The sequence below is a fragment of the Notolabrus celidotus genome, chromosome 14 (assembly GCF_009762535.1).
Source record: "Notolabrus celidotus isolate fNotCel1 chromosome 14, fNotCel1.pri, whole genome shotgun sequence".
NCBI lineage: Eukaryota > Metazoa > Chordata > Actinopteri > Labriformes > Labridae > Notolabrus > Notolabrus celidotus.
In genome coordinates, this window is record NC_048285.1 from 928,236 (window position 1) to 948,749 (window position 20,514).

The 20,514-nt window shown below is 43.0% G+C and overlaps 1 protein-coding gene across 5 annotated transcripts in view; it reads left to right on the forward strand.

Annotated features, from left to right (window-relative positions):
- Positions 1-20,514, forward strand: part of myo18ab (myosin XVIIIAb) — a 157,958-nt gene that overhangs the window by 104,800 nt on the left and 32,644 nt on the right. For all 5 annotated transcript variants that reach the window (XM_034701124.1, XM_034701121.1, XM_034701122.1 and 2 more), the window contains 10 exons: positions 2,785-2,896; positions 6,675-6,802; positions 7,106-7,260; positions 7,791-7,914; positions 10,628-10,735; positions 11,076-11,168; positions 11,693-11,803; positions 14,812-14,916; positions 15,583-15,729; positions 15,906-16,019. In XM_034701124.1, the coding sequence (XP_034557015.1) occupies positions 2,785-2,896; positions 6,675-6,802; positions 7,106-7,260; positions 7,791-7,914; positions 10,628-10,735; positions 11,076-11,168; positions 11,693-11,803; positions 14,812-14,916; positions 15,583-15,729; positions 15,906-16,019 (1,197 nt within the window). The remainder of the gene's footprint in view (positions 1-2,784; positions 2,897-6,674; positions 6,803-7,105; positions 7,261-7,790; positions 7,915-10,627; positions 10,736-11,075; positions 11,169-11,692; positions 11,804-14,811; positions 14,917-15,582; positions 15,730-15,905; positions 16,020-20,514) is intronic.

Consider the following 20,514-nt stretch of genomic DNA (forward strand, 5'->3'; position numbering starts at 1 on the left):
AGTTAGTGTATAGGAGGGACAGGAGGGTCAGGAGGGTCAGGAGGTTCAGGAGGGACAGGAGGGACAGAAGCTGACGCTCACAGCTGCAGATAAGGAGCAAACATACAGTTGAGGTCAAAAAGATTAGCCTCCCCTTATGAAATCAGATAAAACCCTTGTTTTCTCCATGAAAATGACCATTAAAAACAATGGTTTATAGTTTATTTGTTTCCTAAAGAACAAAGTCAAAATGTTCACTATGTTTGACTTGAATATTTTATTGATGCAATGAATTGAAACAAGAAAAGGTAAAAATGACACATCCAAAATTATTAGCCCCCTGGCCCTAAGTAGTCAATAGTTCACCCTTTCTGAGCTACACCTGACAACAACCTCTTCAAATAGTTCTTTACAAGGTTGGCACATGTCTCTGGAGGGATTTTGGCACATTCTTCTAATGTAAATTGTTCCAGCTGGTCCAAAATACATGGTTTCTGAGCATGGACATTCACTTTGAGCACCCGCCACAGATTCTTCACAGGATTTAGATCTGGGCTCTGTACGGGCCACTCCAGGACCTTGGTTTTGGTGTTCTTTAAGAACTGTTTGACCAATTTTAAAGTATTCTTTGGGTCATTGTCTTGCTGGAAGACCCAGCACCGACCTAAGCCATAGACTAAGAGCAGAGTTCTTCACATTTTCCCTCAAAATGTCAACATAACTTTCTTTTTTCATGATGCCATGCACCCCCAACTCCCTGTGCCTGAGACTGCAAAACAGCCCCACAGTAAGATGCTCCCTCCACCATGTTTAATTCTGAGGACCGTGTTCTAAAGGGTTGAAGGACTCTCCCTTTCTTGGCCAAACATGAACAACATCCATATGCCCAAAAAGTTCCATCAGATCAAAAGACAGACTTCCAAAACTCATCTTTACCTTTCAAATGTTTGTGGGTAAACCTCAGTTTGGCTCTGATGTGCTGCTCTTTGAGTAAAGGGGTTCTTCTGGGACGATGGTCCTGAAGCCCACTATGATGAAGATCCCTCACAACTGTGTTCCTTCAAAAATCAACTCCAGAGGAGGTCAGGTCAGCAACAATCACCTTGGCAGATGTCCGGGGCTTTTTGTTGACATCTGACTACTTTCCTCTCCAAAGTTCTTGAAATCTTGTGTTTTCTACCACGCCCAGGTTTGTTTCTAACAGAGTTTGTCTCCTTGTACTTTGCAATGATGCAACGTACAGCTGTTCTAGACACTGTAAAATGCCTGGAAATGACAGTAAAGCCTTCCCCCTTATTATGAACCTCAAATATCTCCTTTCTGAGCTGAAGACTGATGTCCATTGTCTTTGGCATGGTTAGTATAAGTAGTCTCTCTCAATAACGTGTTCAAGTGCTCTGTTTAGAGTCCCTTAAGTAAATCTCAATGCTGTTTGGATGCACAAGTGTTGTTAGGAAGCCAACAGACTGCACAGGTAGGTTTTAAAAGCAAAAATTCACTGGGGGGCTAATAATTTTGACCACCCCATTTTTCACTATTTGATATAAAGCTATACTAAAAATGTATTTTACATTCCATAATGTACCAAAGCTACTAAAGAACACTGGTGAATGTTTGCTTATATTAAGTTTTATCAATGATTCAAACATTGGGCAGAATTTAAGGAAAATGTTCCAGAATTCCTGGGGGGCTAATCATTTTGACCTCAAGTGTATATGAACCTCTTCATTATTTTTGGATGATTGAGAGAGGACTGTTGGTTGAATCTATAGTTCTATCTATAGAACGTAGTCCCCGCTGCAGGGGTCGCCGGTTTGACTCCTGGCCCTGGAGCGTTTTCTGCATGTCTTCCCCCCCTCTCTGCTTCCCACATCCCCTGTCTCTCTGCAGCTGTCTGATCAAATAAAGGTAAAAATGCCCCAAAAATATAACTTAAAGAAAACAACAACATGATTCCTTTTTACACGTATGAATACAACTGAAGCTGCAGGTCGCCTCACACAAACCCCTGCACATGGAGAAGTTTGGCTGAGTCGCAGGATGCAATGCAGCTGATCACCAGTAGGGGGTGCTATCACCACGACCTAAAAGTAACCGTAGATATATGCTCAGGAGGAGTCTGACGTCACACGGTTAAAAATGAATCAGAGCAGATTAGTTTGAAACAAACGCAACTTCTTGTTAGCGTGGGGTGGCGATACGATCAGGACTTTTAGTGTAATACCACCTCTGAACACTAGATGGCGCTTTAGCCTTAAAGTATTTGCAGTTCGATGTCTCAGGGTTGAATGGTCGACAAATGATAGAAGTTTGGAGCAAATTGAGCGACGTGTGATAGAGTGAGGGACTCGCATCCTCTCTGTACTCTGACCATGATAGAGGAGGATCGTGTTTCAGGACCAGGAGACCTTTGTTCACGTGTTGAGCCTGTAAATAAGAATAAAAAGCCATAATCTGGATTAAAACAGCTAATCTCAAAGACCCTGATCCCCCTGACTCTCTCCTGATGTGTGAGCAGGTTTGATGAGACGTGTTCAGGACTCTAGATATGAGATTAATTTAAGGAAAGATGGAATCAGTCCCATCACATGAAGGTCCTCACATCCCTCTATTCTCAGAGTCACAATAAGAGTCAAAAATCATCACCTGCAGCCTCTCTGAACACACACTCCAACCTGTGGACCCCTGAGACCTCCTCTGGTTCAGTGTGGGAGTGTGAGTGTGTTTGTGCGAGTGTGTGATGTACCACATGGTTAAAACACTGCTGTCATGTAAACCGCCTCCTCGCTCTCGTCCCTCCATCAGGGGAACTTTGACAGCATGAGCAAACAGATGGAATCCATGGAGATGGAGGTGATGGAGGCCCGACTCATCCGCGCGTCTGAGCTCAATGGAGAAATGGATGACGACGACACAGGTCAGACTTGCACACACTCACACACACACACACACACACACACACACACACACACACACACACACACACACACACACACACGGACACGCGCGCCTTATAACCGATCTGCTGAGGCCTCGCGTCATCTTTAAGAAATTCTCTGTAATCTGCCGGGCGCCCACGCCGGTGTGAGTCTGATACAGGGGCTCCTCAGGTCTGAGGGGGCGGTCTCACGTCAGGATGATTGACAGGTCTGTCAGCTCGGCTCAGTCTGTGGAGGAGGAACATCTTAAGCCTGAGTTCAGTGTGACTGTAGGACACAGCTGTTCACACAGATAGTACGGCCGCTTTGACTCAGTGGATCCTCGTCATTTGGAGGAGAGACTTCTAGAAGTGTTCCTCAGGGTTTGTGAAGCGGACTCTGGAGGTCTGACTCCAGCAGACTGACGTGGATCTTATTCAGTACGTGAAAAACTACCAAACCAAAAGGAGTTTCAGATCTCTGTACTGGTTTCATTTTCTCACCCGGTGTTTGCACACTGAGACGAGGAGACGAGGACAGCAGTCCAGATAAACTGCCTCACCAAGCTCTAACTGCAGCTCAACGTTACCAGCGTCTAACGGATGGTTTAGACCTCCTGAACATCAACAACGTTCCTCTCTGTTCTTTATAATCCTGATAATCTCGTCCTTTGTTGGGCGTGACTTCTTCAGCCACGTCTACGTCCACTGGCTTCAAACTCGTCCTCTTAAAGTTAGAAGCTAACTGCTGATTGGTCACAGACTATTAAGCTCAAGCTCCTCTTTGACACAGACATCCACCCGTCTTACAAACCTCACCTGATCCTCCGTACCCAGGTGAGGCTGAATAACAGAGCACTCCTCCCTCCAACAGGCCACATAAACAGGGACAGTTTCTCTCTGTTGAGCTCTTACCAAGACTCTTAGATTAGAGGTGGATTGTACCAGAGTTTAGGTGTTTACTGGATGCTGACTCATTACATGAACACCTCTGACAGACTCACAAAGTCCTCTTCACGCACACACACACACACACACTGACTCTCTCCCAGTGTGAAGCCCTCAGAGGAGCTGCAGGAGGGGGGCCGCTGGATCAATGCTCTGACAAAAGCGTGCAGAAATCCGATGTGCAGAAGTCTGTTAGAGATGGATCAGTTAAAAGTGAAAAATGAAGTCAGGATTCAGAGAGACGCCCTGCAGGCAGGCTGCCAGCTGTCTTTGTGTGGCCTGCTCACCGTGAATGTTCCATCGATTCCTCTAAGTGTCTTCATTCATGTTGCATAGGCTGGAACAGAGGCTCCTGTTTGTGCTCAGAGCTTCGACTGAAGGGAGAAAACACTCCTCATGTCGGACCGCAAGCTAAGACCTTTTCTGTGGAGGTTGACTCTTGAAGAGACTTCAGAGAGAACAGGTTCAGGGATCAGGTCTCAACTGCCTCTGGATGAAGAGCTTAGTCTCAGATTTAATAAATATCAGGACCCAGTTTAGTTAGTCTGATCAGATGAGATCAAATCATGGAAACAGGTTGAATCCAGTTTTGATTTGATCCTTTTTAAACCTGCAGGATGTGATGAAACATTTGAGCAGGATTAAGTTAATTGTGATCCGAAAATCTGGATTATACTGCCCCCTGTGGACAAAACACGTAGTCCCATGTACAGTCATGGCCAAAAGTTTTGAGAATGACACAACTATTAATTTTCACAAAGTCTGCTGTTTCAGTTTTTATAATGGCAATTTGCATATACTCCAGAATGTTATGAGGAGTGATCAGCTCAACTGCAATTAATTGCAAAGTCCCTCTTTGCCTTGAAAATGAACTTTATCACCAAAAACACATTTCCACTGCATTTCAGCCCTGCCACAAAAGGACCAGCTAACATCATTTCAATGACACACAGGTGTCACACACATTAACACAGGTGTGGGTGTTGATGAGGACAAGGCTGGCGATCAATCTGTCATGATTGAGTGACTGGACACTTTAAAAGGAAGATGGTGCATGACACCATTGTTCCTCATCTGTTAGCCATGGTTACCTGCAAGGAAACACGTGCAGCCATCATTGCATTGCACAAAAAGGGCCTAACAGGGAAGTTTATAGCAGCGAGTAAGATTGCACCTCAGTCAACCGTCTATCCAATTATCAAGAACTTCAAGGAGAGAGGTTCAATTGGTGCCAAACAGGCTCCAGGGCGCCCAAGAAAGTCCAGCAAGCACCAGGGCCGTCTCCTGAAGGTGTTACAGCTGCGGGATCGGGCCACCACCAGTGCAGAGCTTGCTCAGGAATGGCAGCAGGCAGGTGTGAGTGCATCTGCACGCACAGTGAGGCGAAGACTTTTGGAGGAAGGCCTGGTGTCAAGGAGGGCAGCAAAGAAGCCACTTCTCTCCAGTAAAAACATCAGGGACAGACTGATATTCTGCAGAAGGTACAGGGACTGGACTGCTGAGGACTGGGGTAAAGTCATTTTCTCTGATGAATCCCCTTTCCCATTGTTTGGGGCATCTGGAGGAAGGCTTGTTCGGAGAAGACGAGGTGAGCGCTACCATCAGTCCTGTCTCTTGCCAACAGTGAAGCATCCTGAGACCACTCATGTGTGGAGTTGCTTTTTGGTCAAGGGAGTGGGCTCTCTCACAATCTTGCCTAAAAACACAGCCATGAATAAAGAATGGTACCAGAACGTCCTCCAAGAGCAACTTCTCCCAACCATCCAAGGGCAGTTTGGTGATGAAGAATGCCTTTTCCAGCATGATGGAGCACCTTGCCATAAAGCAAAAGTCATAACAAAATGGCTCGGGGAACAAAACATTAAGATTTTGGGCCCTTGGCCAGGAAACTCCCCAGATATTAATCCCATTGAGAACTTGTGGTCAATCCTCAAGAGGCGGGTGGACAATCAAAAACCCACAAATTCTGACAAACTCCAAGCATTGATTCTGCAAGAATGGACTGCCATCAGTCAGGATTTGGTCCAGAAGTTGATTGACAGCATGCCAGGGAGGATTGCAGAGGTCTTGAAAAAGAAGGGTCAACACTGCAAATATTGACTTATTGCATGAATTCTGTGTAATTCTCAATAAAAGCTTTTGATACTTATGAAATGCTTCTAATTGTATTTCATTATACCATAGAAACATCTGACAAAAACACCTAAAAACCCTGAAGCAGCAGACTTTGTGAAAATGTAATATTTGTGTCATTCTCAAAACTTTTGGCCATGACTGTAGAGCTCTGGAAATCAAAATATGGTCATCCTCAAAAGTCTGTCTCTTGTTCAGTCCATGTTTTCTGTGGAAGACCAGGACAAGAGTAAACCGGATTACCTGATCCTGGAGAACAGATTTTAGGAAGTCCAAACCCTTTGATTGGAGCGTCCAGGCTCAGTTAAAAATCTAGTTTCTTTTTTTACATTTGAATTTAGAGATTCACGTCTTTAAAATAAAGAAGTTCATGAAATGAAATTTTGTCGGTTGGTCCAAATTTAAGATGGATTATCTGAAGCAAAGTGGCGTTGATTGCTTTGAGGTTGGGTCTAGATATTCAGGGTCTCCAGAGGAGGAATCCTGATGACTTCAGTGATCCTCTGACGTTTCCTTTAGCTGCACAAACAAGACAGAGCTTCATATCCTTCATCCTCTATATTAACTCTGTGTTTGTGCAAAGCTTTCTCCTCGTTTGGGAGGTCTGCAGAATACACAAACATACAAAGCTGCAGAATGCATTGATTCAGGCTGTGATGGTGCTGATGTGACGGTGCTGACGGTGCTGATGTGACAGGTGGAGAGTGGAGGCTGAAGTACGAGCGAGCCATCAGGGAGATTGAGTTCACCAAGAAGCGGCTGCAGCAGGAGTTTGAGGACAAGCTGGAGGTGGAGCAGCAGAACAAACGGCAGCTGGAGAGGAGGGTGAGTGAGAGCGGACACTTTTACTTACAAACACTGAAGTAATGATCCATGAATCCACCTTAACCTGCCAAATATTACCTGCTTTACATGCTGACATGGTTAGTTTCATCATACTGTCCTTAAAAATACATTACAAACTTTTCTATTTCAACACTTCTTCATCCTGGCTGCAGAAACACAGAAAGCGTCCCTCCTCTCTCTTTGTGGGACATTTATTCCCGTGCATACTTCATCTCTTTGACATCTCTCGTTGTGCTCCTCAGTCCTGATTGGTTGTCTGCTTCCCCCTGTGTGTTCGTGCAGATCAGCGACCTGCAGGCTGACAACGAGGAGTCCCAGAGAAACGTCCAGCAGCTGAAGAAGAAGACTCAGCGCCTGACGTCTGAGCTGCAGGACACCAAACTCCACCTGGAGGGCCAACAGAGCCGCAACCACGACCTGGAGAAGAAGCAGAGGAAGTCAGTACAGACACGCACACGCACACACACACACACACACACACACACACACACACACACACACACACACTCTGTAGGGGATACACGTGACTTCACACTCTTGTATTACCTCATTGTGTGCCGTGTCAGGTCCAGTGGTGTTGCTGTAGTAACAAGAAAAACTGTAAAGAAAACCTGTTTTGTGCTCCAGATTGTTTATAGCATCACGCTGTGCAGAGAGAACAGACGAGTCCCCAGCTCATTTATTCTGCAGCTACACAGTGTGTGTGTGTGTGTGTGTGTGTGTGTGTCTCTGTGTGTGTGTGTGTGTGTCTACTAGCGAGGGACCTGCCCTGTGAATATTCTCGCTGTAGTTAAAACACTTTCCATTGAAGCCTCTTCTTAGAAACCAGCTCAGCACATTGAGACTAATTTGCTCTGCTCATGAACTTTCACTCTGTAATTTTTCCCTCTCTTGCTGGGTCGAAGCCGTGGCTTCATCAGAGTGTTGTGACAGTGTTAATCAGCGCGGTGTGTGTTCATGCGTGCAGGTTTGACAGCGAGCTGAGCGGAGTGCAGGAGGAGGTGCAGAGGGAGAGGAGCCTGAGGGAGAAACTGGCCCGAGAGAAAGACGTGCTGAGCGGAGACGCCTTCAGCCTCCGACAGCAGCTGGAGGTTTGTGTCTGCGTCGTTCAGTCTGTGTCCTAAACCTCAGGATGATAGAGTTCATATAGATTATCTATTCAACGTTTATTTTCATGCACATCTTTTTATGATCATGACAAATTAAGTAGCTCTTCTAGATTTTTAAAGAAGCTGATCTGATTCACGTCCAGCTATTATTCTGATGTCATGCTGGGGTTGTGAGCTCCAGGCTGCAGCCTGTGTTCCAGGTTTACATGAGTTTTATACAAAAACCAACAAAGAGTCACGGTCACCTGATGACTGCTCGACTGATCCAGACCTGAAAAAGAAAAGGCGCCTGGTAAATGAGAAGGATCATGAGGCAGTATTTCAATATTTCCCTCTCCTAGCTTACATTGCTGCTACTTCCTAGCTCCTGATGTGAGCATGATAAACGTAAAGAGAGCCAGCAGTTTGCTGAATGCTGATTTAACCTGCTGTCAGTAGCTTAAAGGTTGGTGCTTGGCTAGCACACACTACTAGGTTTGCATTTACAATGTATTATCATGTCTTGTTAAAAGCAGTTTAAGAGTAATATGAAGAAAAACTCGGCCCTGAAGATTATGATGTGAGATTATTAGGAAACATATAGAAGCATGACACAGATGAAACTTATTTTCATGTTGCGGTAAAGAAGATGAACGCACAAACTTTGAATTTAGATGCAAAAAACAAACAGTTTGACTTTGAACTCTCTGCACTTTGTGAACATGCAGTGAGAAGAACACAGCTGTGTTTCTATCAGTAGATGCAGTCCACTCAGTCCATGCTGATGTTGACACGTTGCTGTGAAGAGTGTAGGAGCTGTCTTGATCTCCTCTTAGTTTAGTCTGCATGTTAACAGGTTTAAACAAACTCTCTGTGATGATGAAAAACTTAAAACTTAAAATATGTATTTTAAATTATTTGGTGGAAAAGAAAATCCAGAAAGTTTTTGTTATTTAAAATTATTTTTCAGTTTAATTTTTAAACTTTAAAGGTGACATATCATGCAAAATCGACTTTTTAATGGTTCTCTACCTGAAATATGTTTCCCTGGCATGTCTACAAACCCCCCGAGAATGAAAAAAATCCATTCTGCCCCTGTTCTGATTTCTCCACCTTTCTGTAAATGTGTGTGAAACCAGCCGTTTCAGACTTCAGTGTTTTTGTTACGTAACAACAATATCCGGTCTGTAACGGAGTCAGAGCTCGGAGCTTGTTCAGCCCATAGACTATAAAATACAACTCAACCTCTCCTCTGTTTTTCATTCCCTGCACACATGTGTGCTAACAAGGAGCTTAGGAGGGAGGCATGCTAGTTGTAGGCTGTCTTAATAAACACAAAGGTCGGTTTTACTCCCCATGTCTGCAGATTTGAAGATCTAGTGGATGATTTTTAGTTTTCATGGAAAAGTGCTAGCGCTAGTTAGCATAGCTACATAGCTACATTTCGTAGCTGTAGCTGTGTACCAAGACACACGTCTACATACTGACAAATAAAACAACAAGAAACACTAAATCTGTGACCAATCCTTCAGAAAGGTCCTGCTGCAGGCGCCTCTCCGTCAGGATCAGGTTCTGGATCACATTCAGAGGGTTGAAGTAACGCGATCTCTGAGCAGCCGTGTATATTCAGCCAACATGTAAACATTAGATCAATGTGCTGGATAGCCGAGGAGATAGCCACTTCCTGAGGGGGCGTGGTCAGAGAGAAAACAGCCTGTTCTGAGCAGGGCTGACAAAGAGGGTTCTTCAGGCATGCCAAAATCTGATTTCAAAGTGTTTTTTTGAGCATAAACTTTAAAGACATGTTTTGGGGACCTCTTAGACCAATATATATTGATGAAAAAGAGTGGAATATGTCACCTTTAAGGGATTGCTTTCCTTTTTTTACTTTAATATCAGGCCTTCAACAAATAAATGTACATAAATGAAGTACCGTTAGCCCCTTAGCAGTTGGCGGTTAGCTGTTAGCTATAAGGGTTAGCTAAGAAGAGGTGATGCTGGTGCTCAGGTGAAACACTTAAAGTTGATCAACTATCAAAGAAAAACAAACAGAGCATGTTAAATTAATTTTATGTGAGCTTACAAACTGAACAGCTCATTCAAGAGACACATGCATGTATTTATTACCCCAGAATTAATGGTTATTAACTAATAATACTAGTGACGGCATATTTATGGTTAATACTTTCCAACTTTTGTCATGGTATATAAAATAAGTTCTGCAGAGTTTGGACACAATAAACTTGGACATGTTCAGCAAACATCCTGAGAGATAAAAGCTGAAAACTTCAGTTCTAACTTATTAAAGTTTCTCTGACACTTTGTTATATTTGTGCACTCAGAAGACTTTATTACATTCTTTAAAAATGTAGATGCACTCAATCTAAATCACTGTTAACTTTAATGATCTGACCAGCTGTTTAAACAGAAGATGATTTTCTGTTACCTACCTTCACATCCCATAATGTCCCTCCACAATCTGCCTGCGTGCATACTGGAGTCCTGCAGGTCTGCACCGTGTCGGTCCGTGCTGCAGGACTTTGTGATTATGAACCCAGGCTGTGGAAATATTGTTCTGTGTGTTTGTGTTTGTACACCTTGTAGCTACCTGCTGATCTGAGTAAACACAGCCTTTCCTCATCACGTGTGTGTGTGTGTGTGTGCTCCATGTTCACACCCTCCTCCTCCTCTTCCTCCTCTCTGCTCTCTCCTGCAGGACAAAGACCTAGAGGTGTGTGCGGTGAACCTGAAGGTGGACCAGCTGGAGGCTGAGCTGCAGGACCTCAACTCCCAGGAGTCCAAGGATGAAGCATCTCTGGCCAAGGTCTGTTTTTCTCCTCATGATTCATCAGCGTGTCGTCTTATTGATCGAGGTTAAAGTCTCTCAACTGAGTCTTTGTTCCAAACTGAGATCCTTCAGGGCGGCACTGAAACACTGATCTTTATTTAAGGATTCCACATGATACAGAATCTGATCAGAGGTCTGGGTTTTAGTTTGGGGACTCTTGTGGACTCTGTAGTGAGCAGGCTTTGTGTCTGCAGGAAAAACAGTATGTATGGAGAGCAACAGCAGGAGGAACACACTCCAGCTTCACTCTCAGAGGCTGTTATATTGTCAGACACAGCTAAGGGTCACTGTGTTGTTGTCTTTCTCTATCATCCAGGTGAGGAAGCAGCTCCGGGACATGGAGGCCAAAGTGAAGGACCAGGAGGAGGAGCTGGACGAGCAGGCCGGAACAATCCAGATGCTGGAGCAGGTACTGACGCAGCAGAGAGCTCCACTTAGAGAATGAGGCCCTGCAGGAACACACATGCCAATCAGTGATGAACACAGTCCTCTGTTTGTTTATAATGTGCTTTCATGGAGTTCTGGATCAAACCTCAGAGTTTGAGGACGATCATCTGCTCCTGAACTTTGAGTCCAGCATGTCTGAGTTTGGGGTATGAGGAGCTCTGGGCTGTGGAGGATCTGTGACGTTATTCAAAGCGATCATAATGTGTATTCTGTAGTTTCTGTGTGATGTAAACTCTCAGCAGCCCGCGCTGTAGTAAATTCTAACAGACAGCAGAGGAGAAGCGAAGGTTTTTAATGCTAACTCCCCGCTCTTCATGCACTCTGAGCAGATGTCAGAGTCTGTTAGCAGCCTAAAGAAACAACAGAAAGCACTGTGGACACACACTCGCCTGTGAATAATGCATGGAAATAAGGTTGGAAATCAGCAAAGTGCTGCTTTAAGCCGCGATGACAGCGCTGCGCTCCGTGTTTGTATTTTTCTTTCAGGCCAAGCTGCGTCTGGAGATGGAGACGGAGCGTCTGCGTCAGACTCACTCCAAAGAGATCGAGAGCAAAGACGACGAGGTGGAGGAGATCCGACAGTCCTGCAGCAAGAAGGTAACAACGCTCAGGACACACCGTGATTTAACTTTATGTTACACAATACAGCGCTTCAATGTGTGTGAGGAGGAGGTAATGAATGTCCTATGACTCAGGAGACACCGAGAGATTCATCATACGACGAGGGACAGAGGTGGAAACAGCAAAAACTTGAGTTAATATTCTTCCCGAGCATTTAAAGACACAAAACACTCACACACCTTAACGTAGGGTGTGTTCATGTCACACTGACCTTACTATGATCCAACATCACCATCATAATTACAAGATGCTCCCCCTCCCCATCAGCTCATTGTCCATATGAGGACAGATCTGAGCTCCATGGGGATGCTGACAGCTCATCTCTACATCAGACACAAAACAAGAGCAAGCTGCACAGAGCTGCAGAGCTTAATGAGCGTTCTTGCTCTTGTAAGTCATAAACGCAGTCTGCTTTGTGAATCAGACCTTGAGACGGAGAAGATAGCGAGGCAATATCAGGCATCTGTAATCCAGCCTCTTTTTTTTCAATGACTAAATTGAGAAATCTCTTCTAACCTGAACACTCCTCCCGTCTTTATCTTTACCTGGCAGCCCACACACAAAAAGACCAGACCATCTGTTCTTCACTACTTTAAGCTCTCTTTTGAAATAGTGTAGCTTGAAATGAATGAACTCCAGGGTGCAGGATGGAGGAGTTTGTAACCAGCTGTTCTGTGAACATATATTTAGATTATTTAAGATGCTTTCCTCTCGCGAGAGAAGAGAAGCTCCGTCACTGTCAGACACAGACTACATCAGTATCTGTTAGTTAGTTTGAGATCATATCAGGTGTCTCTTGTTGGGTCATCGTTTGTACTTAAAGGTGACATATCATGCAAAATCAACTTTTTAATGGTTCAGTACCTGAAATATGTTTCCCTGGCATGTGTACAAACCCCCCGAGAATGAAAAGAATCCATTCTGCCCCTGTTCTGATTTCTCCACTTTTCTGTAAATATGTGTGAAACCAGCCGTTTCAGTTTTCAGTGATTTTCATACGTCACAACAATATCCGGTCTGTAACTGAAGTCAGAGCTCGGAGCTTGTTCAGCCCATAGACTGTATAAAATACAACTCAACCCCTCCTCTGTTTTTCATTCCCTGCACACATGTGTGCTAACAAGGAGCTTAGGAGGGAGGCATGCTAGTTGTAGGCTGTCTAAATAAACACAGAGGTCGGTTTTACTCCCCACGTCTGCAGATTTGAGGATCTAGTGGATGATTTTTATTTATCATGGAAAAGTGCTAGCGCTAGTTAGCATAGCCACATAGCTACATGTTTGTAGCTGTGTAGCAAGACACACGTCGACATACTGACAAATAAAACAACAAGAAACACAGAATCTGTGACCAATGGTTCAGAAATGTCCTGCTGCCTTTCTGGCAGAGGTCAGTTTTACTCCCCACGTCTGCAGATTTGAAGATCTAGTGGATGATTTTTATTTGTCATGGATAAGTGCTAGTGCTAATTAGCATAGCCACATAGCTACATGTTCATAGCTGTAGCTGTAGCTGTGTACCAAGACTAACGTCTACATACTGATAAATAAAACAACAAGAAACACTAAATCTGTGACCAATGGTTCAGAAAGGTCCTGTTGCAGGCGCCTCTCCGTCAGGATCAGATTCTGGATCAGATTCAGAGGGTTGAAGTAACGCTGGTCTGTGAGCAGCCGTGTATATTCAGCCAACATGTAAACATTAGATCAACGTGCTGGAGAGCCGAGGCCACATCCACTTCCTGAGGGGGCGTGGTCAGAGAGAAAACAGAGTGTTCTGAGCAGGACTGAAGAAGAGGGTTTTTCAGGCAGACCAAAATCTGATTTCAAAGTGTTTTTTTGAGCATAAACTTTAAAGACATGTTTTGGGGACCTCTTGGACCAATATATGTTGATGAAAAAGAGCGGAATGTGTCACCTTTAAATGGCCGTCTAGACTTCGCTAATCGCCCATATTTAGTTAGACAGGCCTTTATTTGAGGCAGGCCATTATTTCTCGTCACTCACACTTTATAGGGGAGTTTGATTTCAGTAAGAAATAAAAGTATCAGACTTCTGGAGGTGACATTAATGTGGAGTATATGGTATTTATAAGCCTCAGACCTTTCTCTCTACATAATGCTTGGTTCAGATGAAGTGCAGCCCTGGTTTGTAAAGTGGAATCACTAACCAACCTTGTTAGTCCGTCTTTAATCGCTGACACTAACAGACGAGCAGATCAGCTCCTGACTGTGTCTGATGGACTCTGTCTCCGTCATGTTTGTTTGTATAGAACCGTATCGTCTCTAATTGGGGTCTGAGAAGCTAAATGATGTAGGTGTGTGTGAGCGACGCAGACAGAGGATTGTTTGTGTGTTTGTCCTGTGTGGGAGTGGGAGTGGGAGTTCTGCTGTGAGAATACGGTGCTGCTGTTGTTATCACTGATGTTAATGCTGCTTTCTGTTTGTTTTGCTTTGCTGGATCTGACCGCCCCCCGGCCCCCCTCGGTCCGGCCCTCGTTAGCCACGCGTAATTAGCTTTGTGTGCACTTACACAGGCGGGGAGCGCGGCCTCTGCTCTGTGTCTAACGCCGACATTTACACACGCAGGTTCAGCTTGATGATGGATTACAGAGTTTAATAAATAAAGAGTCCCTATAGGAGCGTCTGAGGACACTTTGAACTCCATCCCAGGCTGGGGAAGTGTTTTTAAGAGCTGGTTTATAAAACAGGAAGACCGGACCGCGTTAGGATTCTGTGTTTTATAAGTGGGCAGAGTTCTTATGTAAGTCTCTGGAGGTTAAAGATGCTCCGAGGCACCACCTCTCACAGCCGCTTCACCGTGCCTCACTAAAGTTTAACCATAAGTTTCTGATCAGGAGGAAATATGACTTTACTCACCCCTGTGTGTGTGTGTGTGTGTGTGTGTGTGTGTGTGTGTGTGTGTGTGTGTGTGTGTGTGTGTGTGTGTGTGTGCGTGTGCGTGTGTGCGTGTGTGCGTGTGTAGCTGAAGCAGATGGAGGTCCAGCTCGAGGAGGAGTACGATGAGAAGCAGAAGGTGCTGAAGGAGAAGAGAGAGCTGGATTCGAAGCTCCTGACTGCACAGGACAAGGTAAGCTCTCCTCGCTCAGCGGGATGGATCCGTGTTCAGCTCTGAAACTAAGACAGGAGGAGAGTCCTGCAGGAGGAGAGTCCTGCAGGAGGAGAGTCCTGCAGGAGGAGAGTCCTGCAGCACAGCGTCAGAGCTCTGAGCTGATCTCCAGGTAAAAGAAAGTTAAAGAAGAAGTTCCTGAGGGAGAGTAAACCCAGAGGCATCGATCTGTGTGTCTGCAGGTTGGATTATAACTCTGCTGATGTTGTTTGGAGTGACGTCTCACTCTCTGTGCTGCGTGGGTGGAGACGTGGGCTCTGAATGATTAAAGTGACTCATTTATTCTGACTCTAATAAATATCTGACTGCTGACGGAGGCTGCAGAGAGAGCCGGCTGCAGCAGCAGAGTCGATACTGTAACGTTCAGTCGATGCTTTCTGCAGCCGCGCCCGTCAGCATAGATTCATATGACGTAGAGCGCCCCCTGTGGACAAACTGACCCTGGTTTTAAAAACATCAGAGCGTTGTCGTAAGGAAAGAAAACTCTACACCTTAGAATTCAAATTAAAACTCCAATCAACGTGGTTAAAAAGTTACTGACTGCAGCTTTAAGTTGTCTCTGTGCAAAGTGGTTTGAGTTCATGTGAACCTGCTGACTCACCTGTCCTTCCTCTTCCACACGTCCAGGTGAGAGGAGGCGATGTGGAGACTGAGAAGCGTCTGAGGAAGGACCTGAAGAGGACCAAAGCTCTGCTGGCCGACGCTCAGATCATGTTGGACCACATCAAGAACAACGCGCCGAGCAAGAGGGAGATCGCTCAGCTCAAGAACCAGGTCTGGCTGCTGGGGTTGAACTTAAAGCACCAGATACTCAATAAGATGTTAAACTATTGATTCATACTTGAACAGATGATATAGATAAGATGGATTTGATGCCGCAGTAAGAGATGAATTTAAAAAGGTGTCTTTGGTATAAAATGACTCTAAAGTAACTGATCCTTTGTTCCCAGCTGGAGGAGTCCGAGTTCACGTGTGCGTCTGCAGTAAAAGCTCGTAAGTCGATGGAGGTGGAGATCGAGGACCTGCACGTTCAGATGGAGGACATCTCTAAAACCAAACAGGCGGTCAGTACCTCTCTCTCTGTTTGTCTTCCACGCCTGCTTTATAAAGTTCCCCTGCAGTCACAGAACCACAGGTGGCAGCTCATCAACTTTATGATGAAGTTTACTACACGTCGTTGGAAGAGAGGAAAAAGAGAAATCTGTCCCGTCGTCTGGGAGCGATCATCCGTTGTGACCACGCAGGTTGTGCTTTTGAGCCTCTTCTAAGGCGGCACCATCTGTGGCTGCGACAGAGCGGCGGTAGAAATGTCAAATCATCGCCTTCAGCCAGAGACGAGGGGTTAGAGGACACATCTGTTCCCTCTGAGCTCGTCCTCTCTCCCTCTCTTCTTCTTCCTCTTCTTCTTTTATCATGTTTTAAACTCTGCGGCGTCTGATCCGTCTCATTTAGGAGTGAAAACACAGCGTGCTTTTTATTCCTCCACACCTCTCCTTCTATATGTTCCTAAAAATAAAGTCTACTGTATCTCTCTGAAGGATCTCCTAATCTTTCCTGACCTTTATATTTTCCGTCCTTTCAGCTTTTCTTGCTATAAGCTCTGTTCCCATGGCAATCTGCTTCCACACGTCGCTCAGACTCGCCCCACACGTTCCTCCTGCTGTTCGTTTACCCTCCGTCTCTCTGTACCCTCTGTGTGTCAGAGAGCTTTAATCTCCGCTGTTGCTCGCACAGAGACGCCTGCATGTGCGAACACTCAGCTGAAGCTCATTTAAATAGGACGCCTTGTCACCTTCAGAGTTTGACGGCGTACTTCAGCGAGGTGAGCGTCGAGTCCACGTGAAGTGAAGGTGAGAGTAACTGAGTCCACATAGCCGCAGGTCAGGAGCAGACAGGAGAGGGGGAGGAGATGTCCGGGTGACTTTTTTTTATTTTTTATTTTTTATTCAACTTATTTGTAAAGGGACCATGTACAATATTTAACATAAATGTCACCATCTGATGCATTGTACCAGAGTTAGCTTAAAGCTAATTTACATCTGCAGTCCCTTGGCAGGTCACAATTAAAACATCACGTTGTAAAAACACTTGCTTGCACACACACAAGCGAACGCGCACACACACACACACACACACGCACACACACACACACACACACACACACACACACACACACACACACACACACACACACACACACACACACACACACACACACACACACACACACACACACTCAATCAAACAAACAAACAAACAAACAGTATGTATATCAAGTTAAAAGTATCAAATCAGTGGTTGCAGTGTTGAGTGTCCTTTAGCAGACTTTTCAGTTTGGTTTTGAAGCTGCTGAGAGATTCACTGTTCTTAATGTCCTCCGGTAAGGTGTTCCACTGAGTTGTGGCTTTCACAGAAAAAGCTGACTGCCCAAAGGCAGTACGGCGAAAGGGCACATTGCAATTTCTGAACGAAGAGATTCTTGTTGATTTAACGGAGTCTTCTGCATCCCTGCAACTTCTTTTTAAAGGTTTTAAACTTAAACTCAACTTTATTTATATATTACCTTTCAAACATATAAACATGCTGTACAAAGTGCTTCACAGAATAACAGAGAGACAGAAAACAACAGCAATGGTAAAATTATTAAAGGCATGATTATAAATAAAATACCTAAAAATGAAATAGAATCAACAAAGTAAAATTAATACAATATGTAAGAGTGGAAAGAAAAGTTCAAAATAAGGTAGAGTTAACAAGATCAGATGAATACAATAAATAAATAAATGAATAAATAGATAGATAAATAAATACATAAATAAATAAATAAATAAATAAATAAATAAATAAATAAATAAATAGATAAATAAATAGATAAATAGATAAATAAATAGATAGATAGATAGATGAATAGATAAATAAATAAATAAATAAATAAATAAATAGATAAATAAATAAATAAATAGATAGATAGATGAATAGATAAATAAATAAATAAATAAATAGATAGATAGATAAATAGATAAATAAATAGATAAATAAATAAATAGATAAATAGATAGATAGATAAATAGATAAATAAATAAATAGATTAATAAATAGATAAATAGATAAATAAATAAATAAATAGATAGATAGATAAATAGATAAATAAATAGATAAATAAATTAATAGATAAATAAATAAATAAATAGATAGATAAATAAATAGATAGATAAATAAATAGATAAATACATAGATAAATACATAAATAGATAGATAGATAAATAGATAAATAAATAGATAAATAGATAAATAAATAAATAGATAAATAGATAGATAGATAAATAGATAAATAAATAAATAGATGAATAAATAGATAGATAAATAGATAAATAAATAGATCAATACATAGATAAATACATAAATAAATAGATAGATAAATAAATGAATAAATAAATAAATAGATAAATAAATAAATAGATAGATAAATAAATAAATAAATACATAGATAAATACATAGATAAATAGATAGATAAATAAATGAATAAATAAATAAATAGATAAATAGATAAATTAATAATTAAATATTAAAGAAATGATTATAATATTGCAGTCCAGGGCTAAAAATAGCTTACTCTAAATTAAAAGCTAGATTAAAATAGTGGGTCTGAAGTTGACTTTTAAAAACACCCAGAGAGCTTGCCGTCTTAATGTCCAGAGGCAGAGAGTTCCATAGCTTAGGGGCATAAAAACAGAGAGCTCTCTGGCCGGTGCTCAGTGATCGTGGTGGAACATATGATGACAGGATATCAGTGATGTATGGAGGAGCAAGGCTGTTAAGAACTTTAAGAACAAGTAAAAGAACTTTAAAATCAATTCTAAAAGAACCAAACAAACTAATCAAAGCAGAGGTAGACCAGCAGCTCCTGATCTCTGAGAGATAAAGTTAGCAGTGGAGTCTGGTGGCTTTCACAAAGAGAGATACTTAAGGTCCAACAAAGAAATATGACTCCTCTAATTGAACAAACTGACTGAAAATGTCTCTTAATAATCCTTCAGGACTCGTTTTTAAAGAGAGTTAAAGAGTTCTTATTGTTGAGCAGGAACAGTGTTTGCATCGCTCTCTGTAAAGACTCCTTATACATAAAGCAAATGTTCCTTTTCACAGAATAAAGAGCCACGTGATAGAAATACAAAGGTTGACCCATATTTGTTTTCCAGTGCCGATTATTAGACGTTCATGAGATTCATAATCCTTATTTAGAGCTGAAAAGCATTCACAGTAGAAATTAGAGTCATGTGACGTCTAGCCAATCAGATCCTGCTGTGGGCGGGACATTACATTTTTAAACCGCCTGCTACGTTCTACCTCTGAAGGCAGTATTCATATTTTGAAGGTAGTCTGTACTAAGACGGTTCAGGTGGATCTTTCTGCAGGATGCTGGGTCAGGCGTCGCTGGTTTTTTGGTTTTGTAAAGCAGAAGTTCAGATTTAAAAAGTTAAGAAGTGGTTTTGTATGGGATTGAATCATCCTCACAGACATGATCAGCTACCTGTGGGATGTTTATCTCCTCTGTAATTACTGGAAGTTATGAGATTCACCAGCATTTCTTTCATATTACTTCACTGTGAATGTAATGGAGCGTTAAACGTCTGATACAACTCCAACACAGCAGGTGGCGCTACAGCAGGTAAAAACCTGAGTAGCACTGTGCATTGTGGGAAACAGAACTAAACAGTTTAAATAGTTTATCATTACATACGTCCATCTTTCATACTTTGTCACAAAGAATAAAACAGCAGATTGAGAATTAGCATCAGGATCAAACTGGACTTATAGAAGTGAAACATGCAGGATCACCTCGGGCAGCAGAACATCTTAATTGTCAGTTTGATGGTGAAGAAGGATCCAGCAGAGAGAGAGAGGAACGTGTCAGCAGCTGTTTGTTTGGCGATGTGTCTTTGAGGATGACCCCGGCAGCTCACATCGACAAACGGCGCCTTGAACCGATGACAGGAACGGTTATTGTGTAAATGGAGGGTTTTCTGACGCGACCCGGTCACATCACACTCTGCAATTCAACAGAGATAAAATCATGCAAATAACATTTCATTCAGATGGTGAGCCGCTTTCCCCCTCGTTCCCCCGCTGCTCTGTCGCCGTAATTGCAGTGTTTTGAGAAAATTGTCTCGCATGTTTTGGACAGCTTTATTTTCCTGCTGAGCGCGGCGGCGGTCCGAGGGAGAAAAAAGGGGAAAAACAAAGAGCGGGGACGCGTAATTGGGATGAGATTGCACTGACAGCCTATTGTTAAATGTGCTAAATCAAAGTTTGATGCTGCAGACTGTCAACGTTTCTCTTCAGCAGAGAGCGTTCACAGCTCCTCTCGGCCAGCACTGCATCCAAAATAAGAACTTGACGTATGTACAGTCATGGCCAAAAGTTTTGAGAATGACACAAATATTACATTTTCACAAAGTCTGCTGCTTCAGGGTTTTTAGGTGTTTTTGTCAGATGTTTCTATGGTATAATGAAATACAATTAGAAGCATTTCAAAAGTATCAAAAGCTTTTATTGAG